Source organism: Lissotriton helveticus, chromosome 5_1, assembly GCF_964261635.1.
Source record: "Lissotriton helveticus chromosome 5_1, aLisHel1.1, whole genome shotgun sequence".
Lineage (NCBI taxonomy): Eukaryota > Metazoa > Chordata > Amphibia > Caudata > Salamandridae > Lissotriton > Lissotriton helveticus.
Genome location: NC_136065.1, coordinates 1693747550 through 1693775150, shown reverse-complemented (window position 1 = coordinate 1693775150; position 27601 = coordinate 1693747550). Strand labels below are relative to the sequence as shown.

Here is a 27601-nt window from a genome sequence, read left to right as displayed (position 1 = left end):
GGAGGTTCCAGGTGGGCTAGTTGGCCCCCAGGGGCCCCCAGTATGCAAGGGGAATTAGTTCCCCCTCTTCAAACATGCACGGGGGCTGCGTTGCAGAAGGTGTAAAAAGGGGAGTGGCTTCATTACACCTCTCTGCAATGCAGTCCCCTGGCGCATACTGGAGATTCCTGGTGGGCTTACAGGCATTATATAGTTAGGAATTAGCATTTAAAAAACCTTGCAAATTCACTGATAATATATGTATATATATATATATATATATATATATATATATATATATCCTATTCAGTGCCTAAAGGTAAACCACTCCCAACAGATAATTAAGATATACTAAAATTCCTTCCTTAAATATATCATAATCTGTATAAAACTAAAGGGGCGGGGAGGTTCTCCCTAGGAAATACATACTATATGGCTACAAAATATTAGTAATATAAATTCATCATATCAAACTATTCATTTAATCAATAAATACATCAATAATATCAAACGAGAAGTGCCACAGACAAGGTAATTACATAATGAGGACAGTTTACATCTCCAAATCCATCTACTCAATAAGGCAGCTATAGACATTTCCAAGATGGCGTATCCAGGAGGCGTCATTAAATAATCAGTATTCTCCTCAAATGCACTTCTAGCTCTTCATCCTTATTTAGACTGGCTGGGAATTTTGTATGTAGGTCCAAGATAAACCTAGACTCAAGGCGTCTCAAATTGTTCACCCTATTCCTCCCTCTTACAGTTGGGACAAATCTTTCTACTGCAGAGTAGTTCAGTAATCCTAGGTCATTGTCATGCTGATCATAAAAATCTCTAGCCACCTCATGTCAATAGAAATAAAAGATTGATACAGTCGACATATTTGTATATTTTTAAAACTGGACGAAGGTAAAGAAACAAGTTTTTGTGAAATATGAATAAAATCAGAGAAAGAAAACGTGGTAATGAGGGTTCTCTCCAACCAGATTAGAGAATCCTAAAAAGACGAGTCCTGTAACCAAAACCAGAGTTTTGTGGGGGAATAAAAAGTAAGGAAAATATCTATATGAATTGGAATAACAAGTAGGAAGGTATCTGCAATATCCCTGTGGGAGCCATCATAACAAATCTCGTATTTTCATCAGTAATAAAGTCACAATAGATCTCTTTTTATAACCTTTAGATATTCAGCGAGTAAGTTTCCAATCTTATTTTTACCTCCATAACTCTGAATAAAGTATCACATAATTACTTGGGAGAGGACATATTGAAATATCTTCTGTTTTAATAAGAATTGTTAGGATATCCTTATATTTAGAGGATTGGTATATGTGTTCAGAACTTTTAATATGCCTTAAAATTTATTTGTCTTGTTTGCTGCTGCCTTTTTCTTTCTGTATAATGAGAAAACGTCTTGAAGCAGCCTTGAAAGCATCCCAGGATTATGAACAGAAGTATTAGAATATTTAGTGATTTTAAAAAACTCATTGGTTAAATGTTGAAATAATGTATTAAACACAATATTTGTAATAATGATGATTTAAACTTTCATATATTATTACTGTTTTCCCCAATAAGGCATCAAAATCTGAAAGACCTGGGACATAATCAGAGATCAAGATATATCCAATTTCAGAATGCAGCAGATTAGTAGTTAAGTGTCTACTATAGATTAATATATTTTAATTTAGGCTGAGACCGATGTTCCGTGAGTAAAATGTAAACTCTAATATATTAGGATTACAAATTCTCCAATATTCTGAGAGCGTTTGTTCCATAAACAGTTTTGGCATTTTATTGATAATAAATGTGTTTGTTATCTGATTTTCTTTCTAAAATGAGGCCAGAGGAGAAAATATAATCCCCTGCTGCAATTAACTTATCATCATCAAAGTGTGACAACTTCTCAAAGATCAAAATACTTAATAAGCAATATAAGAATCTTTTGTTTAATAATGATAATGAGGCACCTTTAGCTGCACAATAAATAAACCTCCCTCTTGTTCTTAGCTTGCTTTCTTGAGAAATCACAACCTTTTGGAGAGATGTATAGAATACTATTGCTCTCCCATTCTTTATACCTAAGACTGTAGACCAAACAATATTACCCACCAATGTTCACTTCACCGTTTAGAATTGAACATCATTCAAATTAGTATTTTTTAATAATGCAATATCTGCATTCAGTCTGGAAATATGAGCTAAGTCTCTTTGTTATTTAACTTGATTGTCAGGATCTTTGCTATTCCAAGAGATTATGCGTACCATCTCACATCATAAATAAAAGAATATGGAACAACTCTACATCGTTTCAAATAAAGTATAGTATTGTGATTATACTCTTAGACGTTGAGTGCAAGAATACTGCAGCACATTAATATCGTGGACAAAATATTGAAAGGTACGTGTACTGAAAGAAGTATAGATTTACTATTCTAAACTACACATTTGTGTACCTTAAAAACACACACTCATATATATATATATTTTCAAGGCACCTTTATGCATAGTTATTTATAGAAAATCTTAATCTACTTACATTTCTACATTTTGGTCACAATATTAGTATCTCGTTAAATTCTATACACGATATCTAGGAGTCATAGCTAGAACTGTAAAATGAAAGTCGCCATATAAACACAATAGGAGGGAGGAAGTGTAGTGAATCAGCCACTTTAGTGGTCTGATGCTCTCTGATGACCCTCGATCACCACCATTGTGTACTGACTTTAGTGTGCTATGTTACCTTAGCCTTAATGTAGGATGGTCTTGCATATGCCTATTTCTCTTCTGTTCTATACTCTTGCTGTTTTTCAGTAGAATAATGTTTGCCAAAGAATAGAAGGTATGGGACTGAGGGATTAAGTGCATAGTGTTATTTGAGTTAGGTGAATTATGACTTTAGCCTATTGGCTTTGACGTGGTCTAATATCATTCTGCTTTCCAAGTAGTAGAGGCCTATGCTTGAGCAACTCCATATTCTAAACTGCAGCCATCTTCTGAGCCTCTTTAGGTGAGAGGTTATATTTTAGATTCCATGTGTTGTTCACCAGCAGTGAACCAGACAGGGCCGGTTCTTTATCAGAGATTGCTCTCTCGATGCCGAAAGTCATAGCAAAACGCTTGGCCAGCTGCTTGTTGTGCTCTTGGTACGAGGTGGTACAGGAATCCAATGAGAACTGTAGGCGGAGTTAGCTAGAAACTTCGATGGAGAGCTGCATTCTATATTAGAGAAAGGGGGTCCGAGAAAGGGTGAGATGCTGGTCTGGTGGTTTGGCGGTCTGATGATACATCACGGTGCAGTCGTGTTTGTGGAACAGAGAGTCCTGACCCAACCAGAGAGGGAAAGAGAGACGGACCCTTCTTCAGATCACAAGATGGTGAGGTGTTCCATGTATACTTATTGTATCTAACTATGTCTTTTATTTTCAGGCTTTATGGATATGTATGTGTTGATGATTGCTACTAATGTTTACTGTGATGTTTAGTTATTTCTTTCTCTTGTCATCCTAGTATCATGCAATAAAGAGACCCTAGAAGCGTATCAGTTGTTTGTATTCCTTGTGAGGGAAGGTCGGGACCCTTTTTTACCAAGTATTTACAGAGGGATGGGCGATTCCCCTCTAATGGGTAATTGTTGATACAGGAGGGAAATCGGCTCCCATCAGGGATGTCTAAATTCTAATTATTCTATCCAATACATTGCCAGGAGGAGCATGCGTTGTGTACCCTCTCATATGGGGAGGTGTTGTGATTTGCTGCGTACCCTCTCGGATGGGGAGGTGTGACTTATTGTTATTTGCGAGCTCCTCGGCATGGTCCTATATGTTGTCAGTGTTTATTCCTTTCTTGGGTAAGTATTGTGAAATGTGGTATCTTTCTGGATCCTGAGAAAGGATGTGGTAAGTAATGGCCTGGTGACAGACAGAAGCACCAAAACATACAGAGAAGTAGGTCATTACAGGAAGTTACAAATAAACCATATAGAATAGGAGGAAGTCAAATATGTGAAGATAAAGACAACAAAAAATAACATTGACAACAAAAGCAATTACTATAGGGCATGGCGAAGTCAACAGGGTGAGACAAGTCCTAAAGAAAATAAAAATCATAAAACCATTATGTAATAGTTCATGAGTGAAACTGAACATTTAAAATGCAAGGAGAAACAAATATTATGTTATTACAACAAAAATATGAATAAATATACAGAATACAATTTAAACTTAACTGTTTAGAAATACCCATTTCATTTTCCCTTACATCTTAAGATATTTTATTTAAGTTTTATGTGATCAGAATACGTAAATGTTTTATTCTTATGCGTGACCTTGAAAAAAGGCCACATGTAGTATTTAGTTTTATTAAAGCAGATCTCAAATTCAGTAATTCTTTGCATCTCACAGTTGTAGCTCTTGCAACATTTTAAAAATTAAAAATGGTCTGACCATTTCATATCACGTTCCTTACTGCTGCAGCTTGAACAACTTTTAAAAGGTCAGTCTATACAAGAAAATAAATTATGATGCATCTGGGATTAAAGTACTTACTGTTAGTAAAGTTCTTCCCCACTCTATTAGCTCTCTGAATATTAGGGGGATACTGATCTGGTTAGGAAAATTCCAAACTGTCGAATGTGCGCACTCCTTATTTGGAAACGTAATGTTGTTCCTTATCAGTATTTCAAACAATCTTCTTAATAATCTTTAAATACTTTCAATGATGAATTTAATCTTCCTTTATTTTCATAATTATCATAAATTCTTCATATGATCAAATCATAATGTATATTTCACGTGAATCATCACCCAATGCATTTCAGGTCATAGCCTGGACCCTTCTTCAGGGGTCTATGTAAATCACAAAACAAGAAGCCAATTAATCATCAATCTCATACTGTGATGAAAAACATAAATCTTTGCCATGTCATGATAAATCAATTCTTAAAACCATCCTAAATATATTAAATCAAAGGTTAACATGAAGGGCTTGGTCACATCTACAGAGAAAATCGTGCATATGCTGTTAAACTTCACATCATGATAAAATCGCTAAATCACTGTGTTATAAAGCCAAACGCCCAACTGACTCTGCTATTCATGAGTGCTGTGCGATATATTCTAGGATCATAAAGTATTCATGATGATACATAGAGTAACAATGTCATTTATCAAATGCAGCGTGTGTTCACAAAACTATCTACTTAACGCATGTCTGGATTATCGTTGTATTACTCTACGCGCTCTAGGTTGAAACATGTTAGACATGCTGGACACGACCTTTAATTTAATACACACATATAACGGACTATACGAATTATCATCACATTACTCTGCGCGCTAAAGGCTGAAACATTCTGAACATGTTAAATGAGACCTTTGTGTTGCTATGCACATATAGCGGACTTACTCGAGATTCACGAGCGGAATGGCTCCGAATCCTCTGGGTGCACGCCATTCAAAACAAAGAGTTCCAAACACTCTCACCTTGCCGCCCCACGGGTTATGCATCGTGTTGTGGTCACGTGCAACTCTACCATGTATTTTTAAGGCAACAACGTCCCGAGAACGAACGAGTGCAATAATAATAATATTAAAAACATTTATTAAGCGCCTGAATACACTAAGGACAGTGCGTCTCCGCGCTAGGATGCATTCCAACACGACTCCACACAAAAATCAAACCATGAAGAGGAGAAAGGAAAGAGGAGGAGAAACCCAGAATTAATACTAATCTTCAGGAAACAGATAGGTCTTCAGTTTCTGCCGGAACCTGGTTTCCGACGGTTCCATCCGCAACTCAGTAGGGAGTTTGTTCCAATGTTTGCTGGCCAAGAACCTGAAGGAACGCCCACCCATCCGTGCTTTATAAATGCGGGATATCGAAAACTGCATACTGCCCATAGATCTCAAAAGGCGCTTTGGACGATAAATAGTTAACATCCTATGGAGGTAGGCCGGGCCCTTGCCGTGTGCAATACGGTGGCTAATGCACATGGCCTTGAACCGGATGCGTTCCCGCATGGGGAGCCAGTGCAAGATCTGTAACGCACGTTTTCCTGAAGACTTCCTCTGCAACTTTAGAACAAGCCTGGCCGCCGCATTTTGGACACATTGCAGCTGGTTCAGTCCCTTTTTACTGAGGCCACAGAGCAGGGCATTCCCATAATCAAGATGGGACGTGACCAGGGCATGGACTAAAGTTTTCCTATTTGTAATAGGTAGGAGATCCAAGATTTTACGCAGGACCTTCAGTATGCCATAACATTTCCCCGCCATCTTGCCTATGTGTTGGGAGTATGAGAGATTGGAATCTAAGAGAACACCCAAGTTCTTCACAGTATCAGAAGGGGTGGGTCTAGGACCCAAGTCAGTGGGCCACCAGGCTGATGTCCAGATTGAAGGGGAGGAACCAATCACAAGAAGTTTGGTCTTATTCCCGTTTAGGCGGAGGCAATTGCACTTCATCCAAGCTGCAAGTGCCACAAGGCAAGCAGAAAAATTCTCTGCCGTCTCAACTGGGTTGTGAGATAGAGTAACCACCAGTTGCTTATCAACCGCGTATGATACAATATCCACCCCATAAGATTCCACCATCCTGGCCAAGGGTTCCATATACAGATTAAACAGCACAGGGCTGAGAATGGAACCCTGCGGGACCCCTTGTTTTAAAGTTCGAGGCGTGGATCTAAAGGGGGGGACAGTGTATTTGGAATTTTCTATCCACCAGGAAGGAGACCATCCATTCATGCGCCAGCCCGGCAACTCCCATCTTGCTCAGACGGGCAAGAAGTCTAATACAGTATCAAATGCCGCACTCAAGTCCAGCAATATCAGGGCGGCGGTCTGTCCTTCGTCCACTTTCTGGTGAAGTAATTCTGTGGAGAAAAGGAGGGCAGTTTCTGTAGAATGGTTCGCCCTAAAACCAGATTGGGAGGAGTGTAGGAGATGGTTATCCACCACAGATTTAACCAACTGGTTATTGACCAATTTTTCCACCACTTTGGCACAGAACGGTAGGAGAGAAATGGGCCTAAGGTTGTCCAAGTGAGAGATACTCAGGTTAGCCTTCTTTTTAATCGGGACTACCTGAGCGAGTTTCCATTCCTCAGGCACCTGTCTTTCTTGGAAGGAAAGGGAAGCCAGATTACCTATGTAGTTCCATAGGAGGTGAACATGGTTCCTAAGAATTTTAGGAGGAGCAAAGTCGTAGGGGATCCTGACTGGATGCTCATAATTATCTTTATCAGTTCCTCCCTCGGAGGCACCATGAATTCCGTAAGACATGCATTCTTAGTAGGCCCTTGGCCGATATCCCTAGCCGAAACTTCTTCAGCTGGACCCTGCTGAAAAGACACGTATATCTGCTCCACTTTGCTTACAAAATGATCGGCGATAGATTCGCATATCTCAGTGGAGACAAGATCTTTGGTCTCTATCCTAGTAAGTGCCGTGAGCTCCTTATAGATTGAGAAGAGCTCCTTGGAGGAGTTTTCAGCAGATTCAATCCTCTCTTTGAAGAATAGTCTTTTCGTCTTATTAATCCACCCATGGTACTCCTTCAGACTGTTCTTGTATGACTCTTTCCGGACATTGTTGTAGTCTTTGCGCCACAGGCGTTCCAGTTTTTTACATCTAGCTTTAGCTGCACACAGTTCCTCGTTATACCAAGGGGCGGACCTAGTCCTACGTACTGGGGCTTTTAGAGTCCATGGGGCCACCTTATCTAAAGCCTTAGATATCCATTCATCATACTCCTTCCTTGCTTCCTTAAAAGGTTTACTAAGTGGAGGCTTTCCCTGCACTAGCATAGATTCAAATGTCTCCTGACTAAATTTTTTCCAATTCCTGCGTTTAGGTAGGATAGGTCTCTTGAGTATTTCCCTTCTGGGTCTGCCTGTTATTATAAATGGAACGAGATGATGGTCAGACCACAGGATCCTAATAGGGGGGAACACCCTAATTCCATTCTAGTTGGAAAATATGGGATCAAGAAGATGACCCGCCTTATGCGTTGGCATCTCACCCGAAAGAGTAAACATCAGGGATTTCAAAGTGGAAATCATAGATTGGGCCTCTGCACATTTCGCATCCTCAAAATGTAGGTTAAGGTCACCTAGTATAAGGAACTTACTGTAGCGTAAGGCCGGTTGGATCACCGATTCCAATAGGCTTTCTGTTAACTGTGTAGAGCCCCCAGGGGGGCGATATATGAGATAGCCCATAATAGTACACTCAGGGGAGATTTTAATAGAAAAAAGGCCAGCTTCACAATTACTAATTTTTACTTGCTCCAATGAGCACTCAAACTTAGTATTATACACCATTGCAATGCCCCCCCCCCTCTTTGGACCCCTCTATTGATTCTCAGCAGACTGTATGCTGGTGGGAGGGCCTCCAAAATCTCAGGTGCCGACGCTTCATCCAACCATGTCTCCGTTAAAAACACCAGATCTGGCTGGTGGTCAGTGAGGACATCATAGATGTCTAAGCTATGTTTTTTAAGTGAGCGGCAGTTTACTAAGAACCCCGTTAGTTGGTCCCCACTCTTAGTGTTCATCAGGGCTAGGGCAGGATTAAAATGGCACACCCTGCACTTCTGCGCCCAATTTTCAGGTAGCATACTGGGAATACATGCGACGTTAGGTGTAGGGCGAAGACGAATCAGGTGGTCACCTGTGTACTTTATGTGTTTTACCGTCTTCCAAGAGTTGGTGACAGGGGTTCTGGCCGCGTTCGGTCGCGGACGGGCGCAGACGGGCTTGCACTCCGCGTGCCCGCTGCGCGCGTCCGCTGCGCGGTCGCAGACCTGACATCATTATATGGGGGTCGGATTGGGAAAACTAGAGCGCTAACCCGAGCGCTGAGGAGGCAGGAAGTGGTGGATTCCTCACCCTCCGCGCAAACGCCCACAATGGACGCGGCGGACCGGGGCGGGACCAAGAAGGAAAGCACAGATTGGTGAGAAACCAAATAAACAGTAAATAACAATTTTAAAATATATCAACAGATTTTAGCAGCACTATGTTAAAAACGGAAATTCAATTCATTAAGATGCGGGCCCAATTCACCGCGTGAGCCTCCCCTTCACCCCCCCCAAACCGTGGTTGTCTTCGAGGATTGAGTGGAGGTGTCTGTCACTGCCACTGACAGAATTAGCAACCAATAAAGTTAGATTTTTCAAAAAATTGTGTGCACAAGCAAGTGACAAATGTTGTTATACAAGGAGCTCTTACCTATATACAGTTTAACAATATGAATCAATAAAATATCTAGATTTCCAGCACTAACACGTCTCACATGTTGATACAAAATAATAAAAATAGATAATGTACATAATCCAAAGTAATTATGAATAGACAATTATAAGAAACATGATAATTCGATCCGGTCATTCAACCCTAATGGCTGCAATGTGTTCAGTTTTTTTATCCAAAAATATTCTGCTATCAAAAGCTGTTCGTGTGGATCGTTACCAGAATCAATTCTCACAGCTTCTAGTACAGTGAATCTCAATTGAGATACATTATGTCTCGCCTCTAGCCAATGCATGGCTACCGTTGATTTTACGTTCTTTAACCTGATGTTGCTTTTATGCTCCGTTATGCAAACTTTTACTTTTCTCTCAGTGATGCCAACATATATTTTGCCACATGGGCATTTAATGGCGTAAATTACATTTTTGGCTTCGCAGGTGCTGTTGTGTTTCAGGTCAATTTTTGAACCTTTAAGGTGATGAGTCAATTCTTTACCTTTCATGACGTTAATGCAGTGCGTGCAATTGCCGCAGATTTGCATGCCTTTAAATTTCACATGACTTTCTTTTGTGGCTTTTTTTGATAACAGTTCTTTCAAGTTCTTTGACCGTTGAAAAGCGAAAATCATTTTCTGTTTGTTGATGCATTCTAAGTCAGGCTTATTCTCAATAAGATGCCAGTGCTTTTTAATTATGTTTTTTATCTTATTAGCTTCAGTTGAATGTTTTAAAATGCATATGTTAAAGCTCTTGTCCGTTTTTATTCTTTGACTTAAGAGAGTTGATCTCTCGATTTTCTGCACTTTCTGAATGGATTCATTCACTAAGATTTCAGGATACCCCCTTTGGATAAACCTTTTAGCAAAAACATCAATGGTTTGTTGGGCTTCCTCTTCTGTGTTGGTGATTCGTTTGATAGCTAGAACTGTAAAATGAAAGTCGCCATATAAACACAATAGGAGGGAGAAAGTTACAAATAAACCATATAGAATAGGAGGAAGTCAAATATGCAAAGATAAAGACAACAAAAAATAACATTCACAACAAAAGCAATTACTATAGGGCATGGCGAAGTCAACTGGGTGAGACAAATTTTAAAGAAAATAAAAATCAAAAACATTACATAATAGTTCATGAGTGAAACTGAACATTTAAAATGCAAGGAGAAACAAACATTTTATGTTATTACAACAGAAATGAATAAATATACAGAATACAATTTAAACTTAACTGTTTGGAAATACCCATTTCATTTTCCCTTACATCTTAAGATGTTTTATTTAAGTTTTATGTGATCAGAATACGTAAATGTTTTATTCTTATGCGTGACCTTGAAAAAAAAGCCACATTTAGTATTGAGTTTTATTAAAGCAGATCTCAAATTCAGTAATTCTTTGCATCTCACAGTTGTAGCTCTTGCAACATTTTAAAAATGTTAAATGGTCTGACCATTTCAAAACAAGTTCCTTACTGCTGCAGCTTGAACAACTTTTAAAAGGTCAGTCTATACCAGAAAATAAATGATGATGCATCTGGGATTAAAGTACTTACTGTTAGTAAAGTTCTTCCCCACTCTTATGAGCTCTCTGAATATTAACCGTCAACAACTCTGGATGCCCTATAACTATGTAAAAGGAAAGACAGGAATGTACGTAAATTATCTTCTTATGACACCATAAACCCTTACTTTATTCCTTGCAATTTCTGTTTTCTAAATCTTTAAGTTTAAGTGAAGAGATTTCTTTCACCATTTCGACCAGTTTAAGAATTTCATCTTCCACATTGCTAATTTGTTGCTCTATTTCTGATTTGCTTTTCTACAACAGACCGTTTGTTATCTATCTTTTGTAGCGCCTTGCTAGTCTTGTCCATAAATGACCGAAGCACTCTAATCTCCTCTAATAAAACTTCCAAGTATAGGTTATCAGGCATTTTACCCAGAAAAGGTCCCTTATTCATTGTAACAGCGTTGACAGATACATCTTTCTTGTTTTCGCTGGAACTCAAAGAAGATTGTTCAGGCACCTTGATAGAACATTAAACTATTGGGTCACTTAAGATCAAAAAGGACTCATAGGATCAGATAAATTAAAGGCAGCATTTTTAAGGCTAAAGGGGTAGTTTAATTTGAAATTTAAGAAAGCTACCTGCTCTTTCCCACATGATTATATAAGGCACTAAAATGACAGCACTATAATTAGTATGGCCTTAGACTGCATCTCATACACATCAAAATAATGAAGAATGGTCATAAGTGCAGTTGAAGCAAGCAAAATGGTATTAAATTATGGGCTTATAAAAAGTTAAAAACACACCATCGGAATATCCACACACATGCCACTGCATCGAAATATACATACCAAAAGGCATTTCAATAATATTTGTTTTAACTATATTCAGTTCATTGTTTTGCATTCAATAAAATGTGCTGCAAACAATTAAATCAGGCTTCACATTCATAAATAAACAAGCATGCTCCCATGAACGTTTTATTTTATTTTAGCGTTAAAATTGTTGTGTTCTTAGTCCTGGGAAACATTTATTTCAAGCTCTACTGAGCACCACAGAACAACAAAGGTAAGGTGGTGACAGGCTCATAAATCCCTTCATCCACAGCCGAAAAGGACCCTAAACAGTTGTAAATGTATGCCAGCTCAGTGCTGAAGTATGTTCAGGGTCACACACGGCCAACCACTGGTACTGCAACACCTTACCCTTGAAAATAGTGGAGGTAGGAACTTCAATTAAAACCCCGTAGTAACTAATGCTATAATAAATTAAGTTAATGTTAACAAAATTAGTTTATAAATAAAACATAATTAATATTTTATTTTAAAAAAGCTTATTGAAGTTATTTTTCATTAAATAAATTAATGTAACATTAATTTTTATTTTACCAATATTAAATTACTTTAATTAACTTGGTACATCAACTTTATTACGTTTTAATACATATTAAAACAATTTTTTTGTAACTTTAGGTGGGACTTTTTATTTGAACTTTGGAAAAAGAATTTCATTTATTTTAATTAATGACATTTTATTTAAAATTAGGTTATTAATGTAACATTTAAAATACATACAGTTAAAATTTTCTATTATTTTTCAAAAGTTTAATACACTTTTCTTTCCATATACCTTACCATTGGGAGCTTTCTGCCCGACTGCAGAAGTCTCCACCAAGTGTGTGTGGAATGTCAAATGCAGTTATAAAGCCACTAGTTTACAGTCGTATTTGATGGTATTGCAGATTCCACCCCCTATTTCAGGTAATGAAGACACATACGTCTACACTGTAGCTGTTACCGCACACTGTGTCCATACTGCTCACTTCGACACCACTTGACAAAAAAGAAGGGCATAAGATGGATTACGTTCAAGTAACAAAATGTTCATATCCAAGCAAATTAATCAGGTGTTTTGCATGGTAATGATGTCACATTATGTATCCTAATGGTTTGGTCCATTCCTTTTATGTGCCAGCCCCCAGTTGAATTGCCACATAAGAGGAGGAAGAACCCAATAGAACTGCTCGACAACCCCACTTATGGTGAGTGTGTCAACTATGTATGTAGGAGTGCAAATTCTTTTTCTTCTTTTTCAAACCAACTTAACTACAATTGCACTTTAGTAACATGTTTGCTATGCATATCCTTATACAGCTGACATGGTTTGTTACAATAACAGCAAGATATGATGCAGTGTGTTGTCAACAAACATGAGTATCTTGCGCTCGCATTAACTGTTTGGTTTTTAGATACTATCTTAAATATTGTGAAGAAATAAAGGAGAAAACTTCTGAACAATAATCATTGCAGGTAAGGGGATGTAGTCAGCAAAGCAATCCAACGATGGCCTTGGGTAAGCTGTAGCAGGAGTAGCTAAAATCTATAGGTGCATGATTAGGAATTTCATAGTATTGATCAATGACATATAGGGCAATTCAATCAAATTAAATTAATTGAATGGAATTATTAAAGCCTTCCATTTCATTGTGTAGTTCAGTTTAGTTTAGTCCTTCCCTTGGGCCTTTCCTGTACTGTGGTCATCAGTCAATTCTTTGGGCATTATGGCCTGGAAGCTATCGTTTCTCATCAGTTTTTTAAAAGTAAGGCGCAATTCATCCCAACCGCCAGTCACTGGACTTTTTCTAAGGCTCTCACCTCTTCTCAGGGCAATGTAGCACTCTCATCCTTTGCCCATGTTCCCTCATTTTTGCTTTGGGGATGATATACTCGCCTTCAATTTAAGTGTTAAAGTTTACTTCAATTGAGCTAGATTCAAAAAGCGAAAGGCCAGGTTGTTTTTCTTTGTCTGCTTAAAGAGACCAATAGTGCAAATCTCAAAGCTTCCAAGGCCAGGAATACTAGTTGTGGATGTACGTTTGTCAGATATCTGCTACAGGGGCATTATATCGGGCATATAAGATTGGGGAACAGTGTGTTGCTCTTAGCAAGGGGAAAACTAGGTCCTATGCAGCGTAATAAACTGTATATATTTAAACGTCGTGAGACTATTGCGGATACGTGTTACATCTAAAGTTTATTGGTTGCCTTTTCCCCGTGTTCCCTTTGCCTACATATTTGGATTTGGTTCTTCACCTCCCTTGGTTCTTCCCTCTTCCTGGAGCTTACATTAGAATGTTGTTGTTGCGAGGATTCTATTTCTTCTGTGGCGGAGAGTGGAGGCTGGAAATAAAATTTCAGAACTGAACTTGCTGTGTGAGGGAGATTTCTTTAATACGCAATGACCCTCTACCATTCATTATCTTGCAATGCACTTCACACTCATACTTCTATACTTGCGAAACCCATGTAAAGAGATTTGTGATTATCCCTTGCGACTACTGCTAATTGTGAATAAGTACTGTTAGGGGACTTGTGTTTGTGGTTCCTCTGCTAATATATCCTAGATAGTCTGGCATATGTGTATAATGGCTCTGTATGTCAGAAAATGGCCTTTGTAGATGCTATACTAATCTATGACAGATTCCAAGGCTATTAGCTGCCCATCCTAAAAACAGATCACCTAATGCTTTTCAGTGTCTCAATCTAGCGTAGAGAGGAAGTCTGATGTTTTAGTAAACTCAAAAGAGGGATGGAAAGTGCATAGGGCACACTACCCTTAGTAATTTGCAACTTGTACGGAAATCTGTTTGAGGTTGCGCTATAGACAGGACACATCGTGCTAATCAATGGACCTTAACCTGAGCAGGTGTCTTCCATTAATCATCCTGAGAGCCACTGGCTTACCCATTGCAACTGTGCAGCCAAATACTAGTGCTCAAAGTTGGGTTCCTTCCCATATCTGTTGGAAGGCAAAGCTTAGCTATTGCTACCCTGCACTAGCAATGTTGCCATCCAAGGCCCCCCAATAACAATTCTACCTCCCAGAATGGGACGTTAGCAAAATAATGCAAACTGGGGGCAAGTATTAATATCTTGGATAAGGTGATGCAGCACATGACTGCAAGTGGAGAAGTGTTCCAAAACCGGACCAGAGCCTTCACAGTCCTAATAGATTGTCTATCTATCAAGCCTTGTTTGGTATGAGAGATCATAATCTATCTTCCTTTTAACCCCTTCGACGCTCATGACGAGCTGGGCTCGTCATGAGGTAGCCTCCTCGCACGCTCATGACGAGCCCAGCTCGTCATGTAAAGTGCGGTTTTAAAAAACTCAGCACAGGAGCGGAATACCGCTAGCGCGCATGCGGTTAAGTGCCTTTGCCCCTTCCCTGACCCCACAATCCACCGGAATCTCTGTCACATTCAGGTGTAAAGGAAACAAACAAGATTTGGCCCTGTGAGCACAGTCTCAAAACTAATCTGACGTTCTGTAGAGTGTGTGCGATACTGTTATTCTGCATGACCAACCCAGATACAGACTAGAAGGTACTCTGCATATAAAGATACTGCATGAACACTGTCATATAAGGGGACCCCTCTGCATATCCTGACAGAGAAAGGCCCCATAGCAAGGGGGAGAGCTGCAGCCCTGTCATGGTCCTCTGTGTACCGCAAATGGGGAAGCCATCAGCTTACCTACTTTGACCCCAACCACTGGGTCTATGTACAGTAAATGTATTAGCTTAACTGTTCGCCTACCAAAGCTGAACTGGATCAGGGACGCTTAACAGGCATCGTCAGCCTGGGATGTCAAATGCTTTCTCCAAATCAAGGATCAAGCATCCTGAGTAAGGCTAGTTCACGGGGGCCTCCTTGATAAGCCTATAAAGTTTGAAGATGTTGAGAGAAGTATTTCTCCTAGGAACAAAACCATTTTGATCCAAATGAATTAAATCCAGAAGGACTGGTAGTATTCTGTTTGCAATAATTTTACTAAGTATTTTATCCAGTGTCTTAAGTATCTTTTGCTAGTGGTCTGTAAGAATAGAGGTTATGGGAGTCGTGGCCCAGCTTGGGTATTGAGATAGTCAGGGCTTCTGTAAGCAAAGGAGGCAGCATGTGTTCTGCCACTTTTGTCTCATTTAACATGGCTAGTTTTGGTGAGAGTGGGTCCAGAAATGATCAATAGAGTTTTATTGGGAACACAGCACTACCAGGATTACCTACTAATATCCAGCACTCTAATCTCTTCAGTCCAGCTCAGCTTTAAGTGTGGGGGAATGAGTGGTAATGGTATGCTGGATAAGAATTCCCCTACCACACAATCTGAACTACAACCTGCATCACTGTATAGCTCTTGATTGATTCTATGGGAAGGTTTATGCATTTCACGCTGGGCATAAATCATGATGCCTTCTGATATCTGAAGAGCAGGTATCGGGCATGTTTGTGCTCTTGAACAAGAAGTCATGCCAAGGATCTGCCCTCTCTGTTCCTCTTCGAGGGTGTTCTGGCTACATGCACAATATAGTCAAATGGGCAGAACGACCCAAGCAGCGTGGCATGTGGAGTACGTGCCGATTAAAGTGCGATTTCATTGATGGAGTATAGTGATCCTTCTTTGACTAGCCGTGGTCAGATGTCTTCCCCTATGCAGAGTTCCCTACCTAAAGTTTTACGTGCTCCTGCTAAAATTTTGTATACAGAGTTCACTACTTCCCACTCAGCAGTCAATGATGCGGCTGTACCCAAATTGTCATCAAGTTTGTTTATGAATTTCCTCGCCCAACGGAGCTCAAAATGCTGGGTCTTCTTAGGTAGATCTGCAAACACCAAGCTGGATTGGGGGCCTGCACCCTACTCCAGTTAAATCCAGCCAACAGGTGGTTATGATCAGAGATAGCTATACCATAATAATAAGAGTACGCAACCAAGGAGCAGAGTAAGTCAGAGCAGATGATTCATTGTAAGCAAAAAAAGAAGTCATGTGGTGGTAAGTAAAATGCATAAATTATGATCCTTGTTGTAATCAGGAGGAAAGCTCTTTTGCGCTGTGTGTTCCAGGGGCTTGAGGGAGAGAGGGGATAAGATCCATCCAGGCAGTATCTTAAACAAAGATGAAGTCTGTCCCTAGGATCCAGGGTATACCTACCCAACTACTAAGATGCTCCAACAACTTAAATAGGAAAGCAGGCTGGTCATCATTCATGGCTTAAATACTTTCCAGCAGTATCCACTCTCTATACACAGTCAGCCTTCAGTGAGAATATATCTACTGTCCTTGTCTAAAATTTCAGTGTGTGACTGGAAAGGGACCCTGCTGTCACCCATATTAGAGATACTTTGGCAAAACAGCTTGCGGAGAATACCTGTCCTCTTCACTGTTTTTGGAGCCTGTTTTTTGAGTCTCTTGCGGTAAGGCAATGTGACTCCCCCTGCGCTTGATACAGGAATACCTTTTAAGTGCACGCATAGCATTGATATTCCATGCAAGGTTAGTCGTCCCACCATGATGACTGAAGTTAAGAATTTTGGCAGGCCCCGGCTACAGGCTGTTGGTACAGTGAAGCAGTAAAGAGATGTTTTGAGTGATCATCAAAAGCTGTCTTTCCCCACCTACATTTTTAGAACAATAGCTAATAAAACCTAATACAGAGAATAGGAACCATTCAGCCCCCACCCAAACAGTCAGATTATCTAAAAGTTCATTTTGTAGGGAAGTTCGGCGCAGCCATTACTTCCTCCCAAGCCTCTGGGTAGATTAAGTGTGAAGTTATGTAGTTTAATTATTGGCATATGGGGGATTAGAGACCCGTTTTAAATGTAGTTGTTTAGTGGCCTATGTGGCACTTGCCTTTAACGCTCCATATAGCACGAAGTCTCTATGCATAACCTTTAGAACCATGTGGTGTATACAATCTCATGAAGACTTCAGTTGTCGTTCCCATCTGCAGTGCCTCTGTGCAATCTCCCTAGCAGTGTATCACAAACAAATAACCTGCAATAAGCAGGTTTTACCATCTTTAGAGTAAATCAATCATCTGCCGTTTGTGGGGGTCACAACTGACATTGTCTCAGATCCCCGAGGAGACCTCCTTGATAAGATACTATCATCTAAACCCAAAGTGCCAGTCTGGCCGGGGTCTATGACTAGCAAAGTCTACGGCCTGTCGCTTCTAAAGCCTATTGACGCTCGTCACAAGCCTGTGTAGCAAAGGGAGTTGCAATGCAGTGATGTTTTTCCCCAGAGCTTTTCGTGGTTTGTTTCCTTGGGCAGCTCCTTAATTTTTGTTTCTACTTTACAGGCATAGCACTCGTCCTATGCTACCCTGTTGATGCGCCCAATCCCAGACCAGTACTCGATTTGTGAAAAAATTAATGTGTTGCCCAGAGATGATTTTGAGCTTTGCAGAGAACAGAAATGAGTATTGTAGGCCTATGTCTCGTAGGGTTGTATGACATTACAACGCGGACTTTTACCTCGCGTGCCATTACAACGCTGTTTTTACAATGCAAGTCGTTACAACGACTTGCGCTGTAAGCGCTGGATAGTGGAATAGTTTAATTTTCTATTCCAACTCCAGCCCATGTTACAGTAGAGAAGGTGTTGGAATAAAAAATTAAACACTTCCCTATCCAACAGCGCCCTCCAGCGCAAGTCATTATAACGTACTTGCGTTGTAATAGCAGCGTTGTAATGGTAGCGCGTGGTAATGCCCACGTTGTAAAGGCTGTTCCCCGTCTCGTAGCTTCAGATTCACTCAAGTATAAGAGGCTTTCTGATATTTTACAGCTAATGTGTAATCTGGGAAGACAAGTAGATGGTGATTAAGCATTTATTTGTGGGCTGCGTGCCTGGCTGCTCACAAAATCTCATTGCAGTCCAAAAAAGTGAAAAATCCTAGCCACAATTGGTTGGGGCAACGAGCCTGGGGTGGCCTCTGAGAGGTCACCGCATAGGAAAAAAGAGGAATATTTGATCCATTTTTTTAGGTACTCAATAATGTTCGCACCCTCAGAGCTCTCCAACCCACCAACAATGCTGATATTATTTCGCGGGGGCATCTTCCAATGTACTCAGATCTGCCCTCCAAGAAACGAACATGATCCAACACTTTGTGAACCGGTCGCTGCAGTTCAGGGGTTTTTCGATAGCAGGTCTGCCAGTGCATGTTCCGACTGCATCGCCCTGTCCCCTCAAGCACCATTGCATCAATTTTGCTTTCAAGGGAAGTTCTAGCTGTACCAATTGCTTCCAGGAGGTCATCCAGCTTTTCAGCTGCGGCGACTTGGCATGTGAATTTTTGAGGAAACCTGGATCCTTAAAGCAATCAGTGTAGTTTGAAGGGTCAACTTAGTCGCTTTTGGCATCCCCATTAGAAGAGCATCTCACTCTTTAGTGCAAATGTGATGTGCCACAGCAAAGCAATCATTATATACGGGGCCTTGGAGTGCAGCAAAACAGGGGCCAGAGAGCTTCCCTCCGTATTCACAGGCCCACTTATCACGACAGCCCTCTGGAGGGAAAACCCTTGTTGTCAACAGCAGCACATGCAGCCCGTTAATCTGACTTCATCAAGTCTGGATTGTCCTTATGTCTATTGGTACAACAGGGACCTGTTAACATATGCGATATGGAGTGTTGCAGGAGTGATAACAGGTTGCAGGAAATGCCATGAACTCGCTGAGATGGACAGTGTGTCCAGTTCAGAAGTGCAGCACATCATATGAGGTGAGAAGTCAATAGCCGCAGAGAACTGAGGTTGAGGTTCTTGGTGCATGTGTACATCATGTGCAGGGATCCCTTTGAGATGCACACCATTACTCTGAAAGCACCATTGGTGGATGCAGAATACGTTGAGTATATAAGAGCCAGTTCATGCTCAGTTACAGCCAATGAGGGGGTTTGCAGTTGCCAGTCATTACAGGATCTCTAGGCCCTCAGCGCTATTCAGATGTAACTCTTGTCAGTGTAGGGAAGCCTTAATCCTCTCAAGCTGGTGATAGATAATGGACCCAGGGCTGGGGGGCTCCCAGGACCTTCTCTTCTCCCACGCAGTTCTTGGCCAAATGATTGTAAAGAAGGTGGTAGAATGTTAAGCCAAAGGAAGGTGTCCAGGGCACGGAACTACCCCCATGCACCCTATTTGGAGAACCCGGCCTGCATAGCAGAAATCTCTGTGCTGGGAATGGTGACATCTTTGCCGGGACTCTCTTCACAGAATGATATCGGGATCCCTTATACTGATTTTTATAGTCATGGGTGAACACGGATCACATTAATGCACCATGACATGGGCTTACCCTCGGATTGCAATCTTTGTTGGGACGGTGAGAGGCTCCCAAACCTTTACTGTCATAGTGGAAAAAGTCTACCGCCTTTGCAAGGATTTGATTAGCACAAGCACGGTGGTGGCAGCGACCTCACTGAACTCTATAACAACACCATGCAATCTGCCTTGAATGATACGACCCCACTTCAACTAAAAAGAATTCCCATAAAATACTCCAAACCGTGGTTCAATGACAGTCTAAATGCTGACAGACGCAGTCTTAGACTAGCTGAACGTAAGTAAATGTAAAAAAATGTAAATGTTGTATTTGTAAAGCGCACGGCTGCCCACGCGACGGGGCGTCCCGGCGCTGCACTCATACCGCTGTGGAACCCTTCCTGGCTTTTCCAGGTGAAATGTCCACTCCTGGGCACCCCCAAGGTGAAGCCAGGCATCCAAGCGCTGCTGGGGCCGTTGTGGAGATTAAGCAAGCTATTGCCCAGAGTCACAGAATGGGACCCATGATTAGACTAGGCACCGAGGCGCGAATTATCAGGTCTGGGGAGATTGAGTCCAAGTGCTGCCGAGGCGGGAATTGAACCCTGGGCCCGGGCCAGATCTCTGCATCGGTGTCTGCCGCTCTAACCATTGAGCCACGATTCTCAACCTATTCCAATCGGGCTTCCGCACTGGCCACAGCACAGAAACGGCAATCACTCACATTGTGGATGACTCTCTCAATTTACTCGACCACAATGAAGCCTGCCTCTTAATCCTGCTCGATCTCTCATCAGCTTTTGACACTGTCAAACATGACAATCTACTCTCCCTCCTTGAACGCAGGCTGGGGCTCTCAGGCACGGTCCTTAAATTATTTTCCTCTTTCCTCAGCAACAGAACACAAAGAGTCAAATCCAACCTGTCTCTCTCCTACCCGACCCGATGCACAGTGGGTGTTCCCCAAGGATCCTCACTCTCCCCCACACTCTTCAACCTTTTCTTTGAACCACTGACTTTAATTCTTAAAGCCTCCAACATCCAATATCACATGTATGCGAATGACACCCAACTCTACATGAAAATCTCCTCCCCCGAAGACATCAACTCCCTCAATGCAACCCTTCTCAAAACCCTCAACTGGCTCACCTCCAACCATCTCAAATTAAACGCCTTCAAGACGGAATTCCTTCTCATTGCACCCGCTAGGCAAAACCCAACGGTGGTGAAATTCCTCTGTAACCTCACAGCCCTCAAATGCACACCTCACATCGTGAACTCCACTAAATCACTGGGAGTTGGTCTTGACAAAAACCTAAACATGCAAGACCACATCAGATGATCGACCAAAGGAGCGAACTTTCAACTCTGCATCCTAAGAAAACTCAAACCGGAGAACAGCGTTTACAACGCAACTTTTAACACGCAGTACCTTTACCACGCAACTTTTACAACGCAAGTCGTTACAACGACTTGCACTGGGGGCGCTGTAGGATAGGGAATAGTTTAATTTACTATCCAAAACCTTCTCTACTATCAACGGGGACTGGAGTTGGAATAGTAAATTAAACTATTCACTATCCAGCGCCCCCCAACGCAAGTCGTTGTAACGACTTGCGTTGTAAAACCTGCGTGGTAAAGGCATGCGTTGTAAATCCATGCGTAGTAACGACATACATCCACTCAAACCTTTCACCCCCAATGATGACTTTAAATTGGCAGTGCAAGCACTTGTCATCTCCAGACTAGAATACGTCAGTACAACTCTTTGCGGTCTGCCGAAACTCAGTTTAACACTTATCAGAGCATCTCTAAATGCTGCAACCAGACTCATCACAGGTTCTAGGAAGAACAACCACATTACTCCGGACCTAAAATCGCTCAATTGGCTCCCCTTTGAAGCAAGGATACAACTAAAGATCGCTTGTATGACTCATAGGGCGCTACACTTCAACACCCCACTCTACCTGACAAACAAGCTGGAACTCTCTGGCGGCGCCTGATCCACAAGGAGCACCGGAACACTGCTGCTCACGCCCAAGAAATTTAATAAGCTTAAAACATACAATCGTACATTCTCAGGCATCACCACGAGAATCTGGAAGTCCCTCCCAGTGGAAACAAGACTGATTCCCTCTACACTTGCCTTCAAAAAGGAAGTCAAGAATCTACTAATGAACAATGCGCTGAACTAGATACTGTGCTCCTCTTGTCGCTAAGTTACTATATACTGTCTCATTTGTTTCTGTTGTTTATTGCCCTACGTGTGCTCCTCTTGCCGCAGAGTTACTGTATACTGTCTCACTTGCTCCGGTTGTTGTTTATTGCCCTACATGTCGGTCTCTCCCAGCCTGCTTCCTTTGTCCTCCTCAATTTCTTCTTGCACCTGTAGTATTTTGTCCCACTGTCCTCCTGATTTCTCTCCCCTAGCTGTTTCCTTTGTCTACTTAAACTGTATGTAAAGTGCTCTGATACCCTTCTGGGTCATGTTCAGGCTATAGAAAACTTTAAATAAATAAATATTGTGTTGTGATTAGTAGGTGTGAACAGGTCAGTGAGGCTTTTAGGCTCACATATTTAAGAACCTTCTGCTGTGTGCTTGACTCACCCTTGGCTTACATAAATTTGGTGTGCAGTGCTGCGCAGAGCGTTTGTGTTTTGCATGTGCTTGGATGTATTTGTGCCTGCGAATTGTTCAAAACAAGGATAATGCAGCGCTGTGCAGTGCATGTATATTATATGCACGTGCTGGGTGTATGTGTGCCTGTGAATGGTGAATACATGGAAGACTTTGGGCTCCATTTTCGGAGACCCAGGCTGACTGGAGGAACATGAGGAGGGAGAGGGATCCCCGCATCCCCCACTCCCTCCCAAGACAGATTTGTGGATTGCTGCATTCCTGTGAGTTGACTGGGACACACTGGAAACAAGCATTGGCATAGCCAATAGGTCTCGCCTTTGGGACCTTATGTGTTTAGCCATAACTTAGGCTATGTTGTAGAGCATTGTGGCTGCTGTGCATTATGTTAAAAAGATATAATAAAAAGTGTTAAGAGGAAAGGTACATTTTCAGTGAAGAATGACTGAAGGTTGGGGGGAGGAGCCAAGATGGCGATCGGAACAGTCGCATGAACGCTTCGCTCTGAGGTCCCTTCCTCCCCGCTTACCTATCCTGTCGATAATCCTGTTCGAGGCTTTCTGATTTCTACTGCTAGAGAAAATCGCTCACTTACCGTTTGATTTTGGGGCTCCAACGTGCAGTGGCTCCTGCGATCTGCCCTTGTCTGCTTGCTGGCCTTCCCGGCCCTGACGCCGGGGCCTCGAGTGCAGCGCCTGCCCTGCGGTGTTCGGAGTGTTGGTGGCCCTGGTCCGGATGAGAAGCCTGTTGGTGGGAGCCTGAGAGCCGCGAGCCGGGAGAGATGGCGCGGACCCACTCCCAATAGTGGGTCGCCCCGTATGCCCGAGCGGTTGGTGAACCGGAGAGAGGCCGTGTTGTCCGGTGCCCCTTGGGTGGGACGCCCACTCCTGTTAATAGTCCCGTCCGGGAACCGGTGCCTGGCTCCCGGAGAGCTGCTGGGAGCACACCCGGCCTTCTGGTGACTCTCCTTTCTTCGACTGGCGCCGACCGCCGCTGATCGACTGTGGGTCCTGTTGCCTCTGGCGGTCATGATGGACTTGGAGGTGGAGGGGATAATGGCGGCGAACGATGTGCTCAAGATGGCGGATGGCCCCTTGGAGTGTATCCCTCCCGGAGACGGTGACACTGTTGCATTTGAGACCCCCGGACCTCGGTTACTTGGGGCGGCGTTTACACGAAGTCATGTGCTGCTTGCGCTGGTTACTCTGCGAACCGATCTGCTCTGGAAGTCCCGGGACTTGGAGTTACGGATCGCTGCCATTGTTGATCCGCCATTTTGTACCGTAGTGCCTTCTCCCCGAGTTGGTCCCGTTGATTCTCCTCCGGTTGCTGAGCCGGGGTCCCCGGATGAGTCTACGATTTTGAGGGAACAAATGGACCTGGCGCCGGTGCGGCAATGTTTCCCACATCTTGTGTTCTCCACTCCGTGCTGGGCAGACCTGATTTTGGACTTGGCCGCGTTGGTGATTGGCGTACTGTTGCATTCTGGCTGCCGCCATGTATCTTTGGCTACTTCTTGGTGGCTGGGACAGTGTTGTGCGAAGATGCCGCCTGCCTTACCTGACTGGTATGGACTTTTTGTGTCGTACTGTCTCCTGATTGCACGGAGGTTTGGGAGTTCTACTATTCACAGAAGTGGCCAGGGGTGACCTTGCCTAGATCCTGGCGGGACTTTCTCTTAGGTAATGGCGTATCCAGGACTCGTCTTGTGGACTGTTTTTGATTGCACCCTGTGCGTTGGCTTTTCTCTGTATTCTTTCTGGCCTCGATTTGTAAGTTTTCTGTTGCGGGGATGGGGGGGACCGAGTGTTTCCATCGCCGGCTCCTCTCCTCATTCTTTCTTTTTCTCCCTTTCGTTATTTTTCTCTTCTTCTTTTATTTCCCTTTTTTCGGGTGACTCTGGGGCGACAGACACGCTGTTAGTGGGGTAGGCCATAGCCATTACGGTGATGTAGGGTGGCGGGTGATGGGGGGGGTTTGTTATTTTAATTTGTTTTGTTCTATGGTCCCTTTTTCTCCCCTTTCAAGGGGGTCGGCTATGTCTCTCTTTTTTTTTTCTCTCCTTTATTTATCCGGTGTCTGCACTTGTCTTTCTTATTGTTTGGGGCGGGTGGGCTTTCTACACGACGTCTTGCTAAATTGCTTGCTATGGTTTGTCCTTTACTTCTGGCCCACCTTTGGTGGGCGTAGGGTGTATTTGGCCCCGTTCCTTATTATTGCTTTCTGATTGCATGGGGGGATATACCCCTCCCGTCTCCTTTTCTCGGACTGTGTTGCATGGCGCCTTGGTAGATATAGCCGCTGCTTCCTCTTAAAATCATAAAAATGAAACCTTTTTTATCCTTGCGCTTCCTGTGTTACGACCACATCTCACGGCTATACTGTACTTACTTTTTACCATACACGTCTAAACTGCTCTGTTTTTGATCTCCTGATTTTGCGGCCGGCCCCAGTGGTTGTAGGCCTGCGCTTGTATTGCTCTGCTTATATGAATAAAGGTTTTAAAAAAAAAAAAAAAGTGTTAAGCATTTTTGTTACCTTTATACAAACGAAGACAACATTCTATACAACTGAAAAACCTGATTAAAAAAAGATTTCAACATAAAAAATGTCTTCTAGTTTTTTTGTACTTGCACTGCTGCAAATTCTTCCTGCCCGTTCTCATGCTTGTTTGCTATAATTCTTTTTGTTACAGGGGAGCGGGACATAAATAACGGGGGAGTGGAGGTTGGAAAACAGTAATTTAATTAGAACACGAGCAGCAGACGTACACTAGGGGAGAATCAACAGATGCCAGATTCTAAGGGCAGACATTTAGGGGTGTCTGGAGCCGCCCTCACTTGGCTGCAATCCTTCGTGGAGGGCAGATCATTTCAGGTATTTGAGAGTGGAGTCATCTCAAAACATTTGCCTCTCCATTGTGGGGTGCCTCAGGGTTCCTCCCTGAGCCCCACTCTTTTTAATGTTTACATGGCCCCTCTCGTGGATGTAGTTCTCTCCTTTGGGGTGAATATTGTAACCTATGCTGAGGACACTCTGTTGCACTGAATCAATCAGATAGTGCCTCAGTCCCTGCTTGGAAGAGGTAAATAAATAGATGGAACTTTCATGCCTGAAATTGAATAGCGACAAGACAGAGCTCATGCTTCTCGGCAACCCCTCTCTATTCAAGGCACACACTATGGGGCCAGTGTGCATAGGCAGCACACCCTCTCCCAAGCAGGAGATAAAGAGTCTTGGTTTTTGGGTTGATTCAGATCTTAGCTTTAAAACACAAGCCAGGAAGGTTGTGGCGTCTTGCTTTGCCATTATAAGAATGCTTCGCAAAGTGCTTCCTTTGCTCCCCTTCCAAGCTAGAAAGCTCATGGTCCAGGCCCCTATTCTATTGCGCCGGGACTATGGAAACACCCTTCATCTTGGGGCACTAAGCTTGGTCCTCGCCAAACTTCAAACTGTGCGGATTTGTGCTGCAAGGATTCTCTTGGGGATTCCAAGTAGGCAATCGGCAATTACATTTCTGTGACTAGCAGCCAAGAGAGGTCGACACAGCTTCACCCCCATGGGGCGCACAGGTATGCCCTGCCTGCCCGGAGGCAGGCAGTAGAGGCTGGTTTCAGGAGAACCACCTGCCCGTGGATGGTGAACGTCCTGGGGTGCATCGCGTGGAGGTGGCCGCAGTCTGTGCTTGGACCACCGGAGGAGCCCCGCTGGAGGTGACTTGATCCCCGGGGGCTTCTGCGCGCCCGGAGACTGGCGCATGTCGGAGAGTGACTGCGTATCAAGAGAGAGAGAGAGGACCAGAATGCTAACCCTTATCCCCGGGGTTTATATATAGTGTTAATCAAAAAGAGACTAGCTTATGCATTATAAGTAGGACAAAAAGTTTAAGGACTCAGGTATGTTTTGTCATGGGATGGGAGCATCTGGTTAGTGTGCTCATGAAGCCCTCACCCACCAACCTAGTTGGTGGCATGCTTCATCATCGGGCCCACCCAGTGACACCTAGCGTGTCCCGGGTGTGCTTCAACGCCTGATTACAGCGGAGCAGGTATGTCGCTGAGTGTGCGGTGAAGAGTGTTGTGAATGTGATGTTAAAACGGCTTGGCGATGGTCCCAGTACCCGAAGGTGAATTAGACTTTAATACCTGGGCCACCGTCAGCGGTTAAAAATAAGGCTGTAGGATGTTGGAGGCAAGTTACGACCTCTCACATCCATGGTAAGTCAACATGTTTCAGCCAGTGCCTTATGAATATGCTGGCTTTCTTCAGGACTAAATAAAAATAAGTGTATGTGATTAAACTAGTGGGTGTGTAATTCAGACTATGTGTATACACGCCCTAAAGTGTTTATCTATGTGTGAGAGGGGGATTCCCTTCTCTAAACACCTGTACATGTAACAATAGACAAGGACAAAACACACAGGGGGAGAAAAGAGTCACTTGAATGTATTGCATTATATACATCTGACTGCCGACTCTGTAGCGAGGAGGGTGCAGGCTATAGACGGCTGCTAGTGTAATGGTAATGGTGGTACCATTAGGGTGAGGTTTGCACTTATAGTTCGGGGGTGGAGTGGCTAAAACACGGTAATTACAACCATAGTGCATATATGTGAAGAAAGGACGCAAGGTTGTTTCTTACGCTAGTTTAAGCAGTATTATGCTCCAAGGTTGTGAAGAGGCAAGGGGTTGACCCTGTAGGAAAGAAAGGTTTTGGCCACTTGGATTAGGAGACCTGTAAGGGAGAAAAGATAGCGCTTACCAGTGGTCGTGGTGGTTGTTCAGTCATACTCACAGCTTTTCTGGGTAGGATCTGCTCTGGACCTATTGTGCCTCCTTCGCATACCGGTGGCGAAGACCGGTATCGCCAAGCGTTTTATATCATGGTTAATTGGGTAATTGCTTGCATCTGTATGGTGGAGGAAAGAGTAGAGAGACTCAAACTGTTGAGTCATGGTGCTCGCGGGGGCGCCCGGGTGTTCCCTGCTACACGCGAGTCGCGTTCGCGCATGCGTGTTACCAACGGCAACAGTGCGCATGTGCGGGCGCTAGTCTTATCTCAGCGCATGCGCATTGTGAGAAGCGCGCGTATGTGTTCCATTGCGCTTG

At 42.8% G+C, this 27601-nt stretch overlaps 1 protein-coding gene across 2 annotated transcripts in view; it reads left to right on the top strand.

Moving 5' to 3' along the window:
* The window catches only part of REC8 (REC8 meiotic recombination protein), a 690516-nt gene that overhangs the window by 462062 nt on the left and 200853 nt on the right, over positions 1–27601 (top strand). For both annotated transcript variants that reach the window (XM_078644950.1, XM_078644952.1), the window contains one exon: positions 12721–12787. In XM_078644950.1, coding sequence (XP_078501076.1) covers positions 12721–12787 — 67 coding nt within the window. The remainder of the gene's footprint in view (positions 1–12720; positions 12788–27601) is intronic.